This window comes from Microcaecilia unicolor, chromosome 1, assembly GCF_901765095.1.
Source record: "Microcaecilia unicolor chromosome 1, aMicUni1.1, whole genome shotgun sequence".
NCBI classification, from domain to species: Eukaryota; Metazoa; Chordata; class Amphibia; order Gymnophiona; family Siphonopidae; genus Microcaecilia; species Microcaecilia unicolor.
In genome coordinates this window covers 771,197,716-771,214,906 of record NC_044031.1, presented here as the reverse complement: position 1 = coordinate 771,214,906, position 17,191 = coordinate 771,197,716, and the positions used below count along the sequence as shown (strand labels likewise).

The 17,191-nt window shown below is 44.6% G+C and overlaps 2 protein-coding genes across 2 annotated transcripts in view; one reads left to right on the top strand and one right to left on the bottom strand.

The window, feature by feature from the left end:
- Nucleotides 1–2,712, bottom strand: part of BLM (BLM RecQ like helicase) — an 86,675-nt gene extending 83,963 nt beyond the window's left edge. Inside the window, exon 1 of the mRNA XM_030189833.1 lies at nt 2,643–2,712. The gene's annotated coding sequence lies outside the window, so the exon portion shown is untranslated. The remainder of the gene's footprint in view (nt 1–2,642) is intronic.
- Nucleotides 2,713–2,825: 113 nt separating this feature from the next.
- The window catches only part of WDR76 (WD repeat domain 76), a 96,997-nt gene continuing 82,631 nt past the window's right edge, over nt 2,826–17,191 (top strand). The window contains 2 exon segments of the mRNA XM_030192886.1: nt 2,826–3,052; nt 10,371–10,699. Of these exon segments, the coding sequence (XP_030048746.1) occupies nt 3,019–3,052; nt 10,371–10,699 (363 nt within the window). The 5' untranslated portion in view covers nt 2,826–3,018.

The window sequence follows — 17,191 nt, the reverse complement described above, 5'->3', positions numbered from 1 at the left end:
GAATTTTTTTTTTCACTGAATAAATAGTTAGTTCTGAAACTCTTTGTCGGAAGATGTAACAACAACAGTGGCTAGCGTATCTAGGTTTAAAAAAGGTTTGGACAAGTTCCTGGAGGAAAAGTCCACAGTCTGCTAACAAGACAGACATGAGGAAGTCACTGCTTGCCCTGGGACTGGTAGCACGGAATCTTGCTATTTGGGTTTCTGTCAGGTACTTGTGACCTGGATTGGCCACTGTTGATAGAAGGATACTGGGCTCAATAGACCATTGCTCTGGCCCAGTATGGCTATGCTTATGTTACATAGAAGGATGTTTGGATGTACAAGGAGAGGAATGACCAGAAGAAAAAAAAAAAAAGAGATGATGATGCTCCTGTATAAGACTCTGTTGAGACCTCAATTAGAATATTGTGTATAATTCTGGAAACTGCACCATCAAAAAGTTATAAACAGGATGGAGTTGAAACAGAGGGCAGCTAATAAAATGGTCAGTGGTCTTCGTCAAAGTATATGGGGACAAAAGATGTCAATATGTATACTTTAGAAGAAAGGCGGGAGATATAAGAGACATTTAAATACATATGGTGCAAAAATATACAGCTGGCAAAAGGGGATAGATTGAGAAGTAACCTGAGGAAATACCTGTTCATGGTGAATTTGTTACAGTCTCACAGTAGAAGTGACAGAAAATAAAATAGTATCTGAATTCAAGAGAGCTTGGAACAAGTACAGGGAGTCATAGAGAGACTATGGCATGGATGGGCAGACTGAATAAGCCATATGGCCTTTATTTGACTACATTTCTTTCTGTTTCTATATTGAAAACAAGGAAACTCTTACAGGGAAGTCCTCTCACAGCAACACTTTTTTGTTAAATTTGTACCCCGTGCTTTCCCACTCATGGCAGGCTCAATGCGGCTTACATGGTGCAATGGAGGGTTAAGTGACTTGCTCAGAGTCATAAGGAGCTGCCCGTGCCTGAAGTGGGAATCGAGCTCAGTTCCCCAGGACCAGAGTCCACCACCCTAACCACTAGGCCACTCCTCCCACACATGAACAGTTAAGCTCAGGAACTTGCTGTCAGAGGATGAGTTACAGCAGTTAGCCTACCTGGGTTTGGAAAAGTTCATTATCTGTTATTGAGCTGGACATGGGTTCAGGTAAAATGTGGACCCTGTGGAGAACACTGGCTCCCAGTCATTAAGACTGGGGGATTCACATTTACCCGAACCACCATCGCTTGCATGAATGTTGCTACTATTCGGGTTTCTCTCAGGTATTTCTGACACTGTCAGTCCAGCAGCCCAGTTTCCTGCTGCCATTGGCCTGACCCAGTTTGGCTAGTCTAGAACAGCTCACGGCCTTCAACTGCCCCTGGGGTAGGATTGAGTGGGGAAAGATAGACAGATTAAGGTCTGGCCTCAGGGTAAGAGCTTCAACATATTTTGCTGCTAAAGCAGCTGTTTCCCCATTTCAGATTCCAAGACCGAAGATCCCAAGTGCCTACCAGGAACGTAAAAAGATCAGCACGCACATTCCTCAATCTCCACTATCCCAACTGCAAAGGGCTAAAATATAAATCCACATACGCGATCAGTTTCTCATACATTAGCACGCACTACCGAAGGCCATAAAAACAACACAAGACCTATCTTCCAAAGGCTACTGAAAACAGATCTGTTCAAGAAGGCATACCATAAACCCATCTTAAATACTAATAAGACTTTACACGACCTAGACATAACTGAAATCTCATCACTTGACTGAATAACATCTTTACTATTAATTGAAAAAGCACTACCACCTTAATCTTTATGTCGAACTAGCCGTTAAGCCCGTAAAAACGGCGAGATTTCCAGCTACCTTCCTCGCTGCCGCTCCCTCCCCCTCCGTGCCCCCCTGCGCTGACCTGACAGCGCCTCTCACCTTCGTGTGAAAGCGCTGCAGGCAGCAGTAGATCGCTCTGCTGCTGCCTGCAGCGCTTCCACACGGAGGTGAGAGGCGCTGTCTGGTCAGTGCAGGGGGTCCGATGCGGAGGCGGGATGGGGGGTGGGAGGGTGTAGGTTGGTGTAGGTTGGTGTGCGCAATGTTCGTTTCCAGGCGGCAGCGTCCGACAGTGACTCCGATTCCCTCTCTGTTCCGCCTTCTGATGTCATCACGTGTTGACGCGAGGGCGGGACAGAGAAGGAAGTCTCTACTGCGCATCTGCAGGTGAGTCGGTCACTTGCCGTTTATATGATTGATTGGGTCTCTCCGTAGTCGATGACTTAATGTAGGTTACAATCCAACTTATAACTCAGGAACCTTCATCCATTACCATAATATATTCTTCCCTACCATGTATATAGGCACATGATACCATGTACTGTTTCATGTATGTTCTGTTCCATGCATATAACCATGTATGTATGCACCCTAACGCATTACCATTTGTAATTCTGTTACCCGGAAATGGCAGCCGCCACTACTGCAAATGTAAGAAGCCACATTGAGCCTGCAAATGAGTGGGAAAATGTGGGATACGAATGCTAGAAATAAATAAACAAAACCCCCAGCAGCCTTCCTGACACACATTTGGGGAGCAGGAAATCATCCCCCCCCAACCCCCCTCCTCCTTATCCGCGATCCGGTCAAACTCATACCTGAAATTCCCCACCAACAATCCCACAGCTTTCTTTCTCGCCTCTGCATCCCATTCCTTCCCGCCCTTCAAACAGGAAGTTGCGTCAGAAGACAGCACAACGCCAAAGACTAGGGAGGAGGGAGGGCAAAAGTACCGCCTCCTCCTCCTCCTGTCAAGAATTCAGCGCAGCCGCAGTGGCTGAAGAAAACCAAGACCTCTATTAAACCTGCTCGGGCACAAAGCAAGTGCGCCTGCGCTGAATTACTGAAGGACGGGGGGAAAGGAGGCGGTACCTATCGCCATCCTCCTGGGATTCTTTCCCGCCCTCTCAGGTGTCTGGCGTCTCGCTCTCTGACGCAACTTCCTGTTTGAAGGCGGGAAGAGATTTCTTTTGCATGAGCGGGAAAAGGAATCTGTGGAAAAGTTCAGGTATGAGTTTGGCCGGGTCGGGGAGGAGAAATGAATGTAAGATAGAGATGGCAGTTCGCTCTCCCCATCCCCGAGTGCGTGTGACTCGCTATTCTACTACTACTTATTTATTTATTGCATTTGTAGCCCACATTTTCCCACCTCTTTGCAGGCTCAATGTGGTTTATAATACATCATGGGTAGTGGAAATGTAATAGAAAATAGACATTTAGTGTTACAGAACATTTTTGGCAACATGATAATGATAAGACATGATGATAGTATAACAAGCAGATATTATAAGGCATTTCTAACTATGTGTGGAGGAGTTATGAATACTCAGTGCATTTTTTATAGCGAAAAAGGTGCCGGTACTCAAATGCCAGGACACCCTTCAGGGGTGGGGTGATCACTGAGAGATCCACAATAGCCAGGCCCCCTGCAACCAGTCACAGAATCTATGACAAGGCAGAATTGGTGTGTAGAGCCCCAGCTCTTTCATTAAAATACGAGGACCATGGGTCAATTTTAGCAGACAATAGAAAAGGTGCCGGTACTCAGTATCCCCTCAAAAAAAGCCTTATTTCTAAAACGCTACTAGACGTACGCCTTCGACGCCAGTGTGGCCACACCTCTCCTACTCTCCTCCACTCTCTTTTACTTCTTCTCTTACTCTGTCAGTGACATCAATCCCAATCCTGGCCCTCCTCACCAACTATTATCCCAACTCTACAGATCTCACCGCGATCTCTCTAACCTCATCTCTATTCCTCTGCTCCCCTCCTCTTCTCTTGCGCCCTATGGAATGCCCACTCTATCTGTAACAAACTCCCCTATATCCAGGACCTCTTTATCTCGCATCACCTCCATCTGCTCGCCATAACAGAAACCTGGCTGTGCCCTGATGACTCTGCTTCAGTCGCAGCCCTCTGCCATGGTGGTTATCTTTTTTTCACATACTCCTCGCCCTACTGGTCGCGGGGGCGGTGTTGGACTACTTCTCTCTCCCTCCTCCAGATTTCAACCCCTTCTTCCACCTCAATCTCACTGTTTTTCCTCCTTTGAAGTCCACTCTATCCGCCTTTTCTCTCCTCTGCCTCTTCGAATAGCGGTCATTTATCGTCCCCCTGATAAGTCCCTTTCATCCTTTCTCAGTGACTTTGATGCCTAGCTTGCCTTCTTCCATGATCCTTCCTCCCCCTCTCTCATCCTTGGTGACTTTAATATTCCTGCTAATGATCCTTCCAACTCTTATATTTCCAAGTTACTCGCTTTAACATCCTCCTTTAATCTCCAACTATGCTCCACCTCCCCCACTCATCAAAATGGTCACTGTCTTGATCTCATCTTCTCCTCCAACTGTTCACCCTCTAGTTTCCTTGCCTCTGATCTTCCCCTCTCTGATCACCATCTTATAACTTTCACACTTAAATCTCCTCCCTCCCAGTCCCGTCCTATTATATCTAATTTATCTAGGAATCTTCACGATATTGACCCTTCATCTCTATTCTCCCATGTTTCAAACCTCCTCTCTACTGTGGCACCATCTACAGGCTGTTTCTTCTTACAACAATACTCTATCCTCTGCCTTAGACACTCTTGCACCTTTGATGACCCGCCCTATAAGGTGTACAAAACCCCAACCTTGGCTGACTTCTAATATCCGCTACCTACGTTCCTGTACCCGCTCCGCCGAACACCTCTGGCGGAAATCTCGGGCCCTTGCTGTGATTTCCTACACTTTAAGTTCATGCTGACCTCCTTCCAATCTGCTGTTTTACGCGCCAAACAGGATTATTATATCCAACTGACCAACTCTCTTGGCTCTAAACCTCGACTTCTCTTCACCACATTGAACTCTCTCCTCAAGGTGCCCCCTCCCCCAACTCCCCCTTCATTATCTCCTCAGACCCTTGCTGAATTCTTTCACAACAAGGTTCAAAAGAGAAACCTTGAATTCTCTACCTCGCCACCTCTACCTCCACTAGTCCGTTCCCCTCTCTCTCCTTCCCCTCATTCTTTTTCCTCCTTTCCTGAAGTTACTATAGAGGAAACTACACTTCTCCTTTCTTCCTCAAAATGTACCACCTGTTCCTCTGATCCCATTCCCACCCACCTTCTTAATGCCATCTCACCTGCTCTTATTCCTTTTATCTGTCACATTCTCAATCTCTCACTTTCCACTGCGACTGTCCCTACTGCCTTTAAACATGCTGTGGTCACACCTCTCCTTAAGAAGCCTTCACTCGACCCTACTTGTCCCTCTAATTACCGACCCATCTCCCTCCTCCCTTTTCTCTCCAAATTACTTGAGCGTGCTGTTCACCGCCGCTGCCTTGATTTTCTCTCCTCACATGCTATTCTTGACCCACTACAATCTGGTTTTCGCCCTCTCCACTCAACCAAAACTGCTCTTACTAAAGTCTCCAATGACCTATTACTGGCTAAATCCAGAGGTCTCTATTCCATCCTCATTCTTCTTGATCTTTCCGCTGCTTTTGACACTGTCGATCACAGCACACTTCTCGATACCCTGTCCTCACTTGGATTCCAGGGCTCTGTCCTTTCCTGGTTCTCTTCCTACCTCTCCCTCCGCACCTTTAGTGTTCACTCTGGTGGATCCTCTTCTACTTCTATCCCTCTGCCTGTCGGCGTACCTCAGGATTCTGTTCTTGGTCCCCTCCTCTTTTCTATCTACACTTCTTCCCTTGGTTCATTAATCTCATCCCATGACTTTTCCTACCATCTCTATGCTGATGACTCACAAATCTACCTTTCTACCCCTGATATCTCACCTTGCATCCAAACCAAAGTTTCAGCGTGCTTGTCTGACATTGCTGTCTGGATGTCTCAACGCCACCTGAAATTAAACATGACCAAAACCGAGCTTCTCATTTTTCCCCCCAAACCCACCTCCCCACTCCCCCCGTTTTCTATTTCTGTTGATGGCTCTTTCATTCTCCCTGTTTCCTCAGCTCGAAACCTTGGGGTCATCTTTGACTCTTCTCTCTCCTTCTCTGCTCATATCCAGCAGATCGCCAAGACCTGTCGTTTCTTTCTTTACAACATCCGTAAGATCCGCCCCTTTCTTTCCGAGCACTCTACCAAAACCCTCATCCACACCCTTGTCACCTCTCGTTTAGACTACTGCAATCTGCTTTTTGCTGGCCTCCCACTTAGTCACCTCTCCCCTCTCCAATCGGTTCAAAACTCTGCTGCCCGTCTCGTCTTCCGCCAGGGTCGCTTTACTCATACTACCCCTCTCCTCAAGTCGCTTCACTGGCTCCCTATCCGTTTTTGCATCCTGTTCAAACTTCTTCTACTAACCTATAAATGTACTCACTCTGCTGCTCCCCAGTATCTCTCCACACTCCTTATCTGTTCCCTTCTCCAATACTGCCAACTCCAGACTTCGCGCCTTCTGTCTCGCTGCACCCTACGCCTGGAATAAACTTCCTGAGCCCCTACGTCTTGCCCCTTCCTTGGCCACCTTTAAATGTAGACTGAAAGCCCACCTCTTTAACATTGCTTTTGACTCGTAACCACCTGCCTCCACCTACCCTCCTCCTTCCTGTACACAATAATTGATTTGATTTGCTTACTTAACTTTTTGTCTATTAGATTGTAAGCTCTTTGAGCAGGGACTGTCTTTCTTCTATGTTTGTGCAGCGCTGCGTATGCCTTGTAGCGCTATAGAAATGCTAACTAGTAGTAGTAGTACGCAGCGCTGTACACTTGAACATGAAGAGACAGTCACTGCTCGACAGAGCTTACAATCTAATCAAGACAGACAAATAACGCAAATAAGGGATAAGGACAAAGAGCAGCAAGATTCTGTGCGGAATCCCAAAGAGTAGCAAGATTCTGGAATCCCAAAGACTACTACTACTTATCATTTCTATAGCGCTACTAGACGTACGCAGCACTGTACATTTGAACATGAAGAGACAGTCCCTGCTCGACAGATTTTACAATCTAATCAAGACAGACAAATAAGGCAAATAAATGATAGACATTTAGTGTTACAGAACATTTTTGGCAACATGATAATGATAAGACATGATAGTAGTATAACAAGCAGATATTATAAGGCATTTCTAACTATGTGTGGAGGAGTTATGTATACTCAGTGCATTTTTTATAGCGAAAAAGGTGCCGGTACTCAAACTACTTATCATTTCTATAGCGCTACTAGACGTACGCAGCACTGTACACTTGAACATGAAGAGACAGTCCCTGCTCGACAGCTTACAATCTAATCAAGACAGGCAAATAAGGGATAAAGACAAAGAGTAGCAAGATTCCGTCCGGAATCCCAAAGACTACTACTACTTATCATTTCTATAGTGCTACTAGACGTACGCAGCGCTGTACACTTGAACATGAAGAGACAGTCCCTGCACGACAGAGCTTACAATCTAATTAGGACAGACAAACAGGACAAATAAGGGATAAGGTCAAAGGGTAGAAAGATTCTGGGTAATCATGCGACTAAATAGATCCTCAACTTTCAGATAGTTGATTTCTTGGTATTATTCTTCCTACCATGCTTAACACACACTGTAGGGCCTTTTTTTTTTACTAAACCGTGTTTGGCAGTTAACGTATGAATTCCTGTCCTATCATCCACTTTCTCATTTTTCATTTGTGTCCAAATTCTCAGAAAAAAAAATTCTCAATAACTCTTCTCCTTTCTCCAGAAAGCAAACATCTTGCATTCGTATACTTTTGGTGAACACTGTTCCATAGACACTCCTTTCTGGCTATTACAGATTATAACCACCAAATCCTTGATAGTGGGAGAGAAGTTCTGCTACTGTCGCTTGACCTCAGCATAGCATTTGATCTTCTAAATCATGATATACTTTTTACATCATTTACAAAAGCTTGGTGTAACTGGTAAATAACTTCCTATCTATGTCTACAGGTGCCAACTGTGCATATTATCTGCAACAAGGCCTATAAGAATAAAATAGTGCATGTTATCTTCCACAGGACCCATCGTTAGAAAAAGATCTTACAATCACTCAGGTTTACCAAGTTTATTAGTCTCGTCTAGAAGTTCGGGTGCTCTCTGTACCCAAGAAAGGAAATACAAAGGTGGAAATATACTATACACACCAAAAGTCTTGGTGTCCAACAATGAATGTTTTTCCCATTGTCTCTTTCCAATGTTTCTAAGTTGATGTCCCTTTGTTATATTCCCAATGATATTCGAATGTCTCGCACAACCCTGTCCAATGTAATCCATAACCTAGTTGTAACCAATGTATCTCTACTATTCATATCTTATTGTAAGCCACACTGAGCCCACAAATAGGTGGGAAAATGTGGGATACAAATGCAATAAATAAATAAATATATCTTTAGGAGAATAATAATTGGCAAATACGGCATGCAAGCTTACAAAATAGATCTTTATCATAAAAGGATTACATAACTAATTATTTTCCTGAGACGATTACAATAGCAGCAAATATGATAGGATTTTCAGGTCCTTGTTTTGGGGGCAGCTTTACAGAGACTGGAGATTCAGGGTTAGGCTTTTGCTATAAACGACACTCTATTGTGTTTTTGCTAAAGAAGCTATAACTTGTAATAGCTGAACTGCTGAAGCTTGCAAAAAGGACAGTTTGCCTAGAGGATTCAGGTGCAACCAGATAAGTTATAGCTTGTGCTGAGTTTCGCTTCTGCCATATGCTTATCAGTATATTCCTTTGGTCTGTGTAATGAGAATGAACTGTGTGATAAGTTTCGATTTCCTGACTTCTGTGTAATCTTTTGTGAACTCAATGCGCATGACTGCTGATAAAACCTATAAATGTTAGTGGCAAATGATACAGGGCACGCAGTGTTACTGAGCCACTCAGCTGCGTCACTGCTAGCAATAAAGTTTTCTTGATTCAGATCAGTTGCCTCGAGCCTCTTGATTTACTTGCTAATATCCGGTTACACTTGGACAGCAAACCAACTTTTTTTTTTGCAGGATTGTGTGTGATCTGCACATCCAAGAATGTTAAAATGTGTGATGGTATTGAAATTCAAGTTTAAAAGGGGGATGTCATCCATTCATAAAATCTTCCAAATACACAGTGGTACTTGGTCAGAAGAAAAAATATCATCTCTGGAACTCGTTGCCAGAGGATGTGGTAACAGCAGTTAGCGTATCTGGGTTGAAAAAAAGGTTTGGGCAATTTCCTGGAGGAAAAGTCCATAGTCTGTTATTGAGATGGTCATGGGGGAAGCCACTGCTTGCTCTGGGATTAGCAACATTCCATGCTATCACTAATTTGGGTTTCTGCCAGGAACTTGTGACCTGGATTGGCCACTGTTGGAAGCAGGATTTTATGAGCAAATCTGGCTAGATGGACCATTGGTCTGACCCAGTATGGCTATTCTTATGTTCTTAAACCTCCACCAGCATTTACCATACTGGATCTGTTCCTCCCTATTTTCCAGACTGGCTCAAACAGAGCCATAAATTAGCCACTGTAGGGGCAAAAGCTGCCCTCATGGCTACCCCCAAGATTTGCTGATAAAATTTATGATTGATCAAAAAATAGTTCTGGCCCATAGCAATCTCTCTTTATTATACCCCACAAAGTAAATGATGGCAGAAAAAGACCACAGTCCATCCAGTCTGCTCAACAAGGTCTTCACATGGCATCCAAACATGATAGAGTCTTGGTTATAAACACATATCATCCCCAAGTATTGCTGACAGTATTGAACTTACCAATCAATGCCTTACCTCTTTCCTGAGCTGCATAATATCCTCACTCACAGTGCCTTGAAGAATACTTGTGTACAAAAATACTCATCCAAAGACGCCATCAAAAAAGATTGTCCCATAGTTATATCTCCGTTCTATCTAAGCTGTTTAACCTGACTATTCATAACAATAGGACTACTGCTTCTCAGGCCCAGGATAAGGTGGAGGGTAATATCACCAGTCAAAGTGCCTAAATTAGGGCATTAGGACATAATCATAGCTTTTATCAGATCTTTTCAAAGGCTTTTTCATCAATTATGCTATGCATAGATACGTGGCCCTTTAAATTCTAGCAGAAGAAATGCTGCATTTTACTGTGGTGGCTATTGGGAGGTGTAAGGGAGTCACAGAGGATCAGAAAGAAATGATCTTTGCTTTTTAAAATGCCATATGAATGCTACATTAATGTCTAACTGTATTTTATTATGTATTGTTATATTTTAGGAGTTCATGCAAAGTAGGCCTTGAAATGCTGTTTCTGTGATTTGTTCTTGACCTTGAAATGAGCTGGACTCCTGAGGATATGTTTTAAATATTGAATATTGTGCTTTATCTTATCTGTTGCAGTTCCAAAAAGAGAAAGGAGTATGATGGGGAAACCTCAGCATGCACATCCATCGGCAGAGTCAGAAGGCAGATCTATCATCAGTGCTTTCTTCATTGAGCAAAGGAAATGCCAGCCCCAGAAACGTCAGTTATATCAGTTTCCCAGGAATGCAGTCAAAATTAGGAGACTATCCGATGGATTAGAGACTGTATCCGCTGAGGGATTCCCAAGTCGGCAGATCCCCACTATACAGTTATCACCTTTGAAATGTATAAGAACCTGGGCATCACCTAGGAAAGGAAATGGAGCAACCACCAAAAGTGAGAGTGAGGACAGCGATACAGACCAGGTATATGACTACTACTACTATTTAGCATTTCTATAGCGCTACAAGGCATACGCAGCGCTGCACAAACATAGAAGAAAGACAGTCCCTGCTCAAAGAGCTTACAATCTAATAGACAAAAATAAATAAAGTAATCAAATCAATGTGAACGGGAAGGAAGAGAGGAGGGTAGGTGGAGGCGAGTGGTTACAAGTGGTTACGAGTCAAAAGCAATGTTAAAGAGGTGGGCTTTCAGTCTAGATTTAAAGGTGGCCAAGGATGGGGCAAGACGTAGGGGCTCAGGAAGTTTATTCCAGGCGTAGGGTGCAGCGAGACAGAAGGCGCAAAGTCTGGAGTTGGCAGTAGTGGAGAAGGGAACAGATAAGAAGGATTTATCCATGGAGCGGAGTGCACGGGAAGGGGGTGTAGGGAAGGACGAGTGTGGAGAGATACTGGGGAGCAGCAGAGTGAGTACATTTATAGGTTAGTAGAAGAAGTTTGAACAGGATGCGAAAACGGATAGGGAGCCAGTGAAGGGTCTTGAGGAGAGGGGTAGTATGAGTAAAGCGACCCTGGAGGAAGACAAGACGGGCAGCAGAGTTTTGAACCGACTGGAGAGGGGAGAGGCCAGCAAGAAGCAGATTGCAGTAATCTAAACGAGAGGTGACAAGGGTGTGGATGGGGGTTTTGGTAGAGTGCTCGGAAAGAAAGGGGCGGATTTTATGGATGTTGTAAAGAAAGAAACGACAGGTCTTGGCAATCTGCTGGATATGAGCAGAGAAGGAGAGAGAGGAGTTAAAGATGACCCCAAGGTTTCGAGCTGAGGAGACAGGGAGAATGAGAGAGCCATCAACAGAAATAGAAAATGGGGGGAGTGGGGAGGTGGGTTTGGGGGGGGGAAATGAGAAGCTCGGTTTTGGTCATGTTTAATTTCAGGTGGCGTTGAGACATCCAGACAGCAATGTCAGACAAGCACGCTGAAACTTTGGTTTGGATGCAAGGTGAGATATCAGGGGTAGAAAGGTAGATTTGTGAGTCATCAGCATAGAGATGGTAGGAAAAGCCATGGGATGAGATTAATGAACCAAGGGAAGAAGTGTAGATAGAAAAGAGGAGGGGACCAAGAACAGAATCCTGAGGTACGCCGACAGGCAGAGGGATAGAAGTAGAAGAGGATCCACCAGAGTGAACACTAAAGGTGCGGAGGGAGAGGTAGGAAGAGAACCAGGAAAGGACAGAGCCCTGGAATCCAAGTGAGGACAGGGTATCGAGAAGTATGCTGTGATCGACAGTGTCAAAAGCAGCGGAAAGATCAAGAAGAATGAGGATGGAATATTGACCGCTGGATTTAGCCAGTAATAGGTCATTGGAGACTTTAGTAAGTTAAAGCCGCTGATGTCTAGAGAGAGAGCCTAAGAAAACAATGTTTAGACACGAAAATGGTCACTAAAGTTAGCCTAAGAGTCCTGCAGACTAAATTTTTTCAGAGGCCTTTAGTTGATAAGAGAGGTAGGAAACTGGTCTAAAATGTGTGTCCATTATGTGCAGTATAGGACAAGTTAATAAGGAACTATTGCTTAGCGTCAGCAGCAGATGAATCCAGAGACCATCTACCTGCAGGTGCAGATAGAGAGCACTGAACTGTCTTAGGTTGTAAGCAGAAAGGTGATGCAACAGATTAAGGAGCCTTTGTCCTGTGGCAGGCTGTGGCCGTTATCTCGGTTCCATCAGATAACAGCTTGCTGGCCAACTAGCTGTTAACAGCTTCAAGGAAGAGTTCTTATACCCTCTCCTCGGGTATTGGTGCCAGGTTGACTGGAACATGACATCGGGATGCTCTCATTCTGTCCCAAGTACAATAAATGTTGTTGTTGCAAACAGTTGTTTTACCTTTGTCAGACTTGATGTCTCTGCAGTGTCCTAGAGGCCTCTCACAGTATCAAGCCTCTTGTTTCTTTACCATTTTAATTATTGTTTGTACACTGCCCTGTTCTGCTTGTCAGAATAAACTGTAAACTCTGCCAATGTCCAAGTCTGTAAGAGTCAGGTTCATAGTGGAGATTAGTGCTTTATGCAGGGTTTTGTCCCTACAACTGTGTTCTTCTGTAAAGCATTACAGACTAGATGTCCTGGCCAGATCCCAGTTGAACTTTGGCAGAGCTGTCGTTCAGGGGTCCTTGTCTCTGCTTGGATACATCCCAATTGTACAGGATGATTCAGCTGGATGCTAATGTAGTCATACCCATTAATTTGATTCCCTTTCCTCTCCTTTAGTCTTGCTGTACCAACCTGTGATCCTCCCTGGAATACTTTTCAGGTCATCACCCCCAACTTCTGTTTCACAGAAAAGGACTTTCCACCATAGTGTTCCCCAAGGGTTGATCCTCTCTCCACTTGTATTTAATATATTCATGAGCCCTCTGGCAGCTTTAATTCAATCTTTTGGTATCTTGACTGACTTGTATACAGATGACATTCTCCTTTATCCTACTAATCCATTCTCCCCTTTATTATCCGCTATTGACCTGCCTTGATTCTGTTGTACACTGGTTACGGAGCACCAACTTATTATGAATACTGTTACTTGCTGATTTTCTGTTTCTACTTCCCCTCCATCCTCCACCATTATCCTTTTGGTCTCTCTGTATGCCACTCTCGCATTTTAATTATTTGGGGGTTCTTCTAGATTCCTCTGTCTCTCTTCCTACCTGAGATTTCCCACCTACTACTATTACAAATCATTTCTACAGCGCTACCAGTCTTAACGCAGCGTATCACAATTGAACATGAAGTTACAATCTAAATCAGACAGACGTGAAAAGGGGACTATTGAAGAGAGAAGACAAGATAAGGTTACAGCAGGTGACAAGTTAGGAATTAAAAAGGCAGCATCAAACAGGCCTTAGCCCAGATTTGAAGGTGGCAGGGATGGAGCTTGTCGTAATGGCTCAGGAAGTCTATTCCAGGCATAAGGTGTGGCAAGATAAAGGAAATGGAGTCTGGAGTTTAGCGGATGGAAGAGAAGGGTGCAATAGGATGAGATTTGCCTAGCCAAACTTTGTTTCTTTGACTTTTCAGTTGCGGGCCATAGGCTGTTATTTTAACCATGACGATTTTCACACTTTCATCCCATCATTCTTTGTCTCCTGCCTAGACTACTGTAATGTCATCTGTGCAGGCTTGTCACGTTCCTCAATAAAAACTTACAGACTCTACAAAACACAGCCATCCACCTGCCAGCTGTTTTGATCATGCCACCCGAATTCTGAAATTTCACCATTTGCTCCCCGTCAAGTACCGAATAACTTATAAAATAGCCTACTAACTTTTAAAGCCCTTAGAATTGGTGCCTCTGACCTCGCTTGTCTTACCATTCCCTACTCTGAGTCCTTTGTTCAATAAATGATCATCGATTTAGTTCTTCCAAGCCCTAAGCACCCTCAACTAGAATCCACACGACACCGTGCTTTCTTTTTCCTTTCCCCTCACACTTGGAACAGTCTTGTACTCTCCGTCCTTAAAGAGTTTTAAATCAGACCTTAAAATCTGGCTTTTCAAACAAGCTTTTGGAGAGACAGCCTGATGGGACTCTCCAGTGTGAGGCAGTTTATCCCATTCTTGCTTCTGTGTGTTCTGTTTTTTTTTTCTCTGTTCTGGTGTGAATGCTTATATTTCTTATTGTTATAGGAGTTCCCTTCTTTTCTGAATAAAGTATGGATTGTACACCATTCTGCTCTGCCTCAGTAGCTAGATCGGTCAAGCAAATTTTTTTAATAAACTATTCTCTGTTTCTCTCTCTCTATGGTGTTCTTAAAAAGAATGCATTACTATTTTTTAATGGCATTTAATATGGCTGCAGTAGTTTGGAGTGTGGTATATAGGACCTTCTGCTGCTTTGGCAGAAGCATACTGGAGTTTTCCACTGAGCACTGGTCCGCATACTGGCAATCTCAGTTTCTCTACCTCCATCTGCTGATAGGAAGGGGAGACAATCCAAACATACAGGACTAAAGGAAAGGAAGGTAATAGATATTGCTAATTTCACCATCTCAATCAGAAACTCTTTGAAAAATGTTTAGGCACACTTCATATGAGTGAGAGCTTGTCTTGTGGAGGGTTTGTCTGCCTGTACACATGTAGTTCTCATCTTGGAAGTGCATGTGCTTCTGAAATGAAAACTTTAGTTGCTGAAGGGAGAGATGAGGCCTGTGTGCTGGCAAAATAACCTGGTGTCAATGCCTCTATTGGCTCTTGTCTCAGCTGCAGCCAGCTCTGCCCCTTTCAAGAGTTAGAAAATGATTTTTTGCTGTGTTCTGGTGACTGGGGCATTGCCATTGTAAATGTTCATGTATGATGAGGTAATCAACCTGGGAAGCCCATTGCTTGAGAGGCAGAGGTATGTAGATGCCAAATATTCAGAATAAGAACTGCAGCGTGGCGTGCAAGTCATAGTGTTTCAAGCATTAACATTACTTTCCTTGTCTTCTATATCAGACCAGTCCAGACTAATGGGTTGTGTCCATCTACCAGCAGAAGGAGACAGAGAAAATAGTTCCAAGTAAACCGCCCCTTAAGGGTATTGTGCAGCCTAGAATGCTCAGTATTTTCTCTGTCTCCTAGCGGATGGTGGACAGACGGATCATGCAGCTGTTCTGGATGGCTGACTGGTAGCTCCTGTCCCAGATTCTTCTGTTGACAGTGGAACCAGGGGTGTGCTGGTAGCTGTGTTGGGGCTAGTTTTAGATGTTACCCAGTGGTCCTGAGTTCCTCATCTGCCAGCTAGAGTGATATCCAGTGACGCTGGTTCCCTCCCCTCCCCTTCCTCCCCTGGCTGTCTTTCTAGCAGGGTGATGGTTGATTGTGGCATGGGGTAACTTGTCTCCCCTTTGGGGTTCTTCTCTTCTGTGGTGGTAGGTATATCTGAATTTCTGCTTCTGAGGTAAGCCTTTATTTATTTCTGACACTAGTGAAGAAGGTTGTTTAAAAAAAAAAAGGAAACTTTGTTTTCCCCTCCTTTTCTGCCTCTGAAGTAAACCTTTGTTAATTCCTTTCACTAGTGAAGAAGGTGGTTTACAAAAAAAAAAAAAAAAAGAAACTTTATTTTTCCTTCTTTCTCTTGCCTGTTACCTGATTTATTATCCCGTTGCTGGAACTTGTACCTTTGCGGTTTGGAGGTCTTAGTCTACCATTTTCAAAGTGGGGGAAGTGTCTCGCTGGCTCCGTTTGGCTGCAGGCTCGGTCTTTTTAGCCCAGGAGGCATATTTTCAAAGCACTTTGGGAGGCTAAGTTTCATAGGTTTCTATGGAACTTTGGGAGGCTAAGTGCTTTGAAAATGAGCTTGCAGGGCTATTTTTTCATTCCTGTCAGCCTTACGCGGCTGTTGGTCATTTCTTTTTCAGACCGTCCGGTCTCTGCTGCTTCAGGCATCTTGCTTGAGACGCCCCTGCTATTTGATTCTTGTTTTGGCAGTAGTTTTTCCTCCCTTCCTTAGGGAGGTTCTGGTTCTCTCGCCCCGTGGATCCTCCTGTCTGCTCTGGTTTGTCTGCAGGGTACTTTCCTTCTGGCGAGGGTCCGAGTTGTCCTTGGTGTGCAACCGCTAGCTCAAATCCCTCTTCTGAGTACCCTCGGGAGCGCCATTCTTGCCAGTCTTTTGCTTGGACTCGGTTCAGTGTCTCTTTACTGGAATGTGCCGTTTTAGAACTAGTTTGCCTCAGCTCTTCCTTGCTTCCATTGCTTTCGGGCGGGAGTTTTAGCCTGGCACAGGCGGATTTTGCCTTTTCTAGTTTCAGGCGCGTCCTGGCACATTTGGCACTCCTTCCTTTTTCTGTAAGGGATGCAGTTCTTTCCTGCTGAGCAGATCTATTGCTGTGCATCTGGATTATCGCCTCTGCGCTTTTCTCTACTTTTCTACAGGGAAGTGGTTCTATCCTAGGTCTGGAGTTTGACTCTCCCTTAGCTGGTTTTCCCTCAGTTTGGTGTTAGTGGCCAGCTTCCTGTTTGTTCCTGGCCTGGCGAAAGTTGTTTCTTCCTTACTGCCTTACGGCTGCATTTTGCTGCCTATGGTCTGAGGATTCCAGATCTGTGATGCTTACCTCCCTCTTGGAGGCAGTTCTTTCTCTACATTGACTGCTGCTCCGTATCGGTTGCCTAGGAGGGCGGTCATTGTGGCTCAGAGACCACTTGGGGGCCGAGAGTGTCTCTTGGGGTGCAGGGCTTTCTCTTCTTGTAGTTTTAGTCCCTCTGGGCCAGGGGAGTGCAGCTCCAGGTCTGCATTTCCACAAGTTGTGCTTCTTTCCTGTTGGCCTCCTGGCAGCACATTCTTCTCTGGCTGTTTCCCCGGATTCCATCTATGCATTTTGCTTGTTGAGCACAGCTCCATCACTGCATGTTGAGCGCGGCTCCATCGCTGCATGTTGAGGGCAGCTTCATTATTCCATGCAGTTCCATGTTGAGCACGGCTCCATCGCTGCATGCTGGGCACAGTTCCTCAGCTCCAGGTTGGCTTTAGCTCCATCG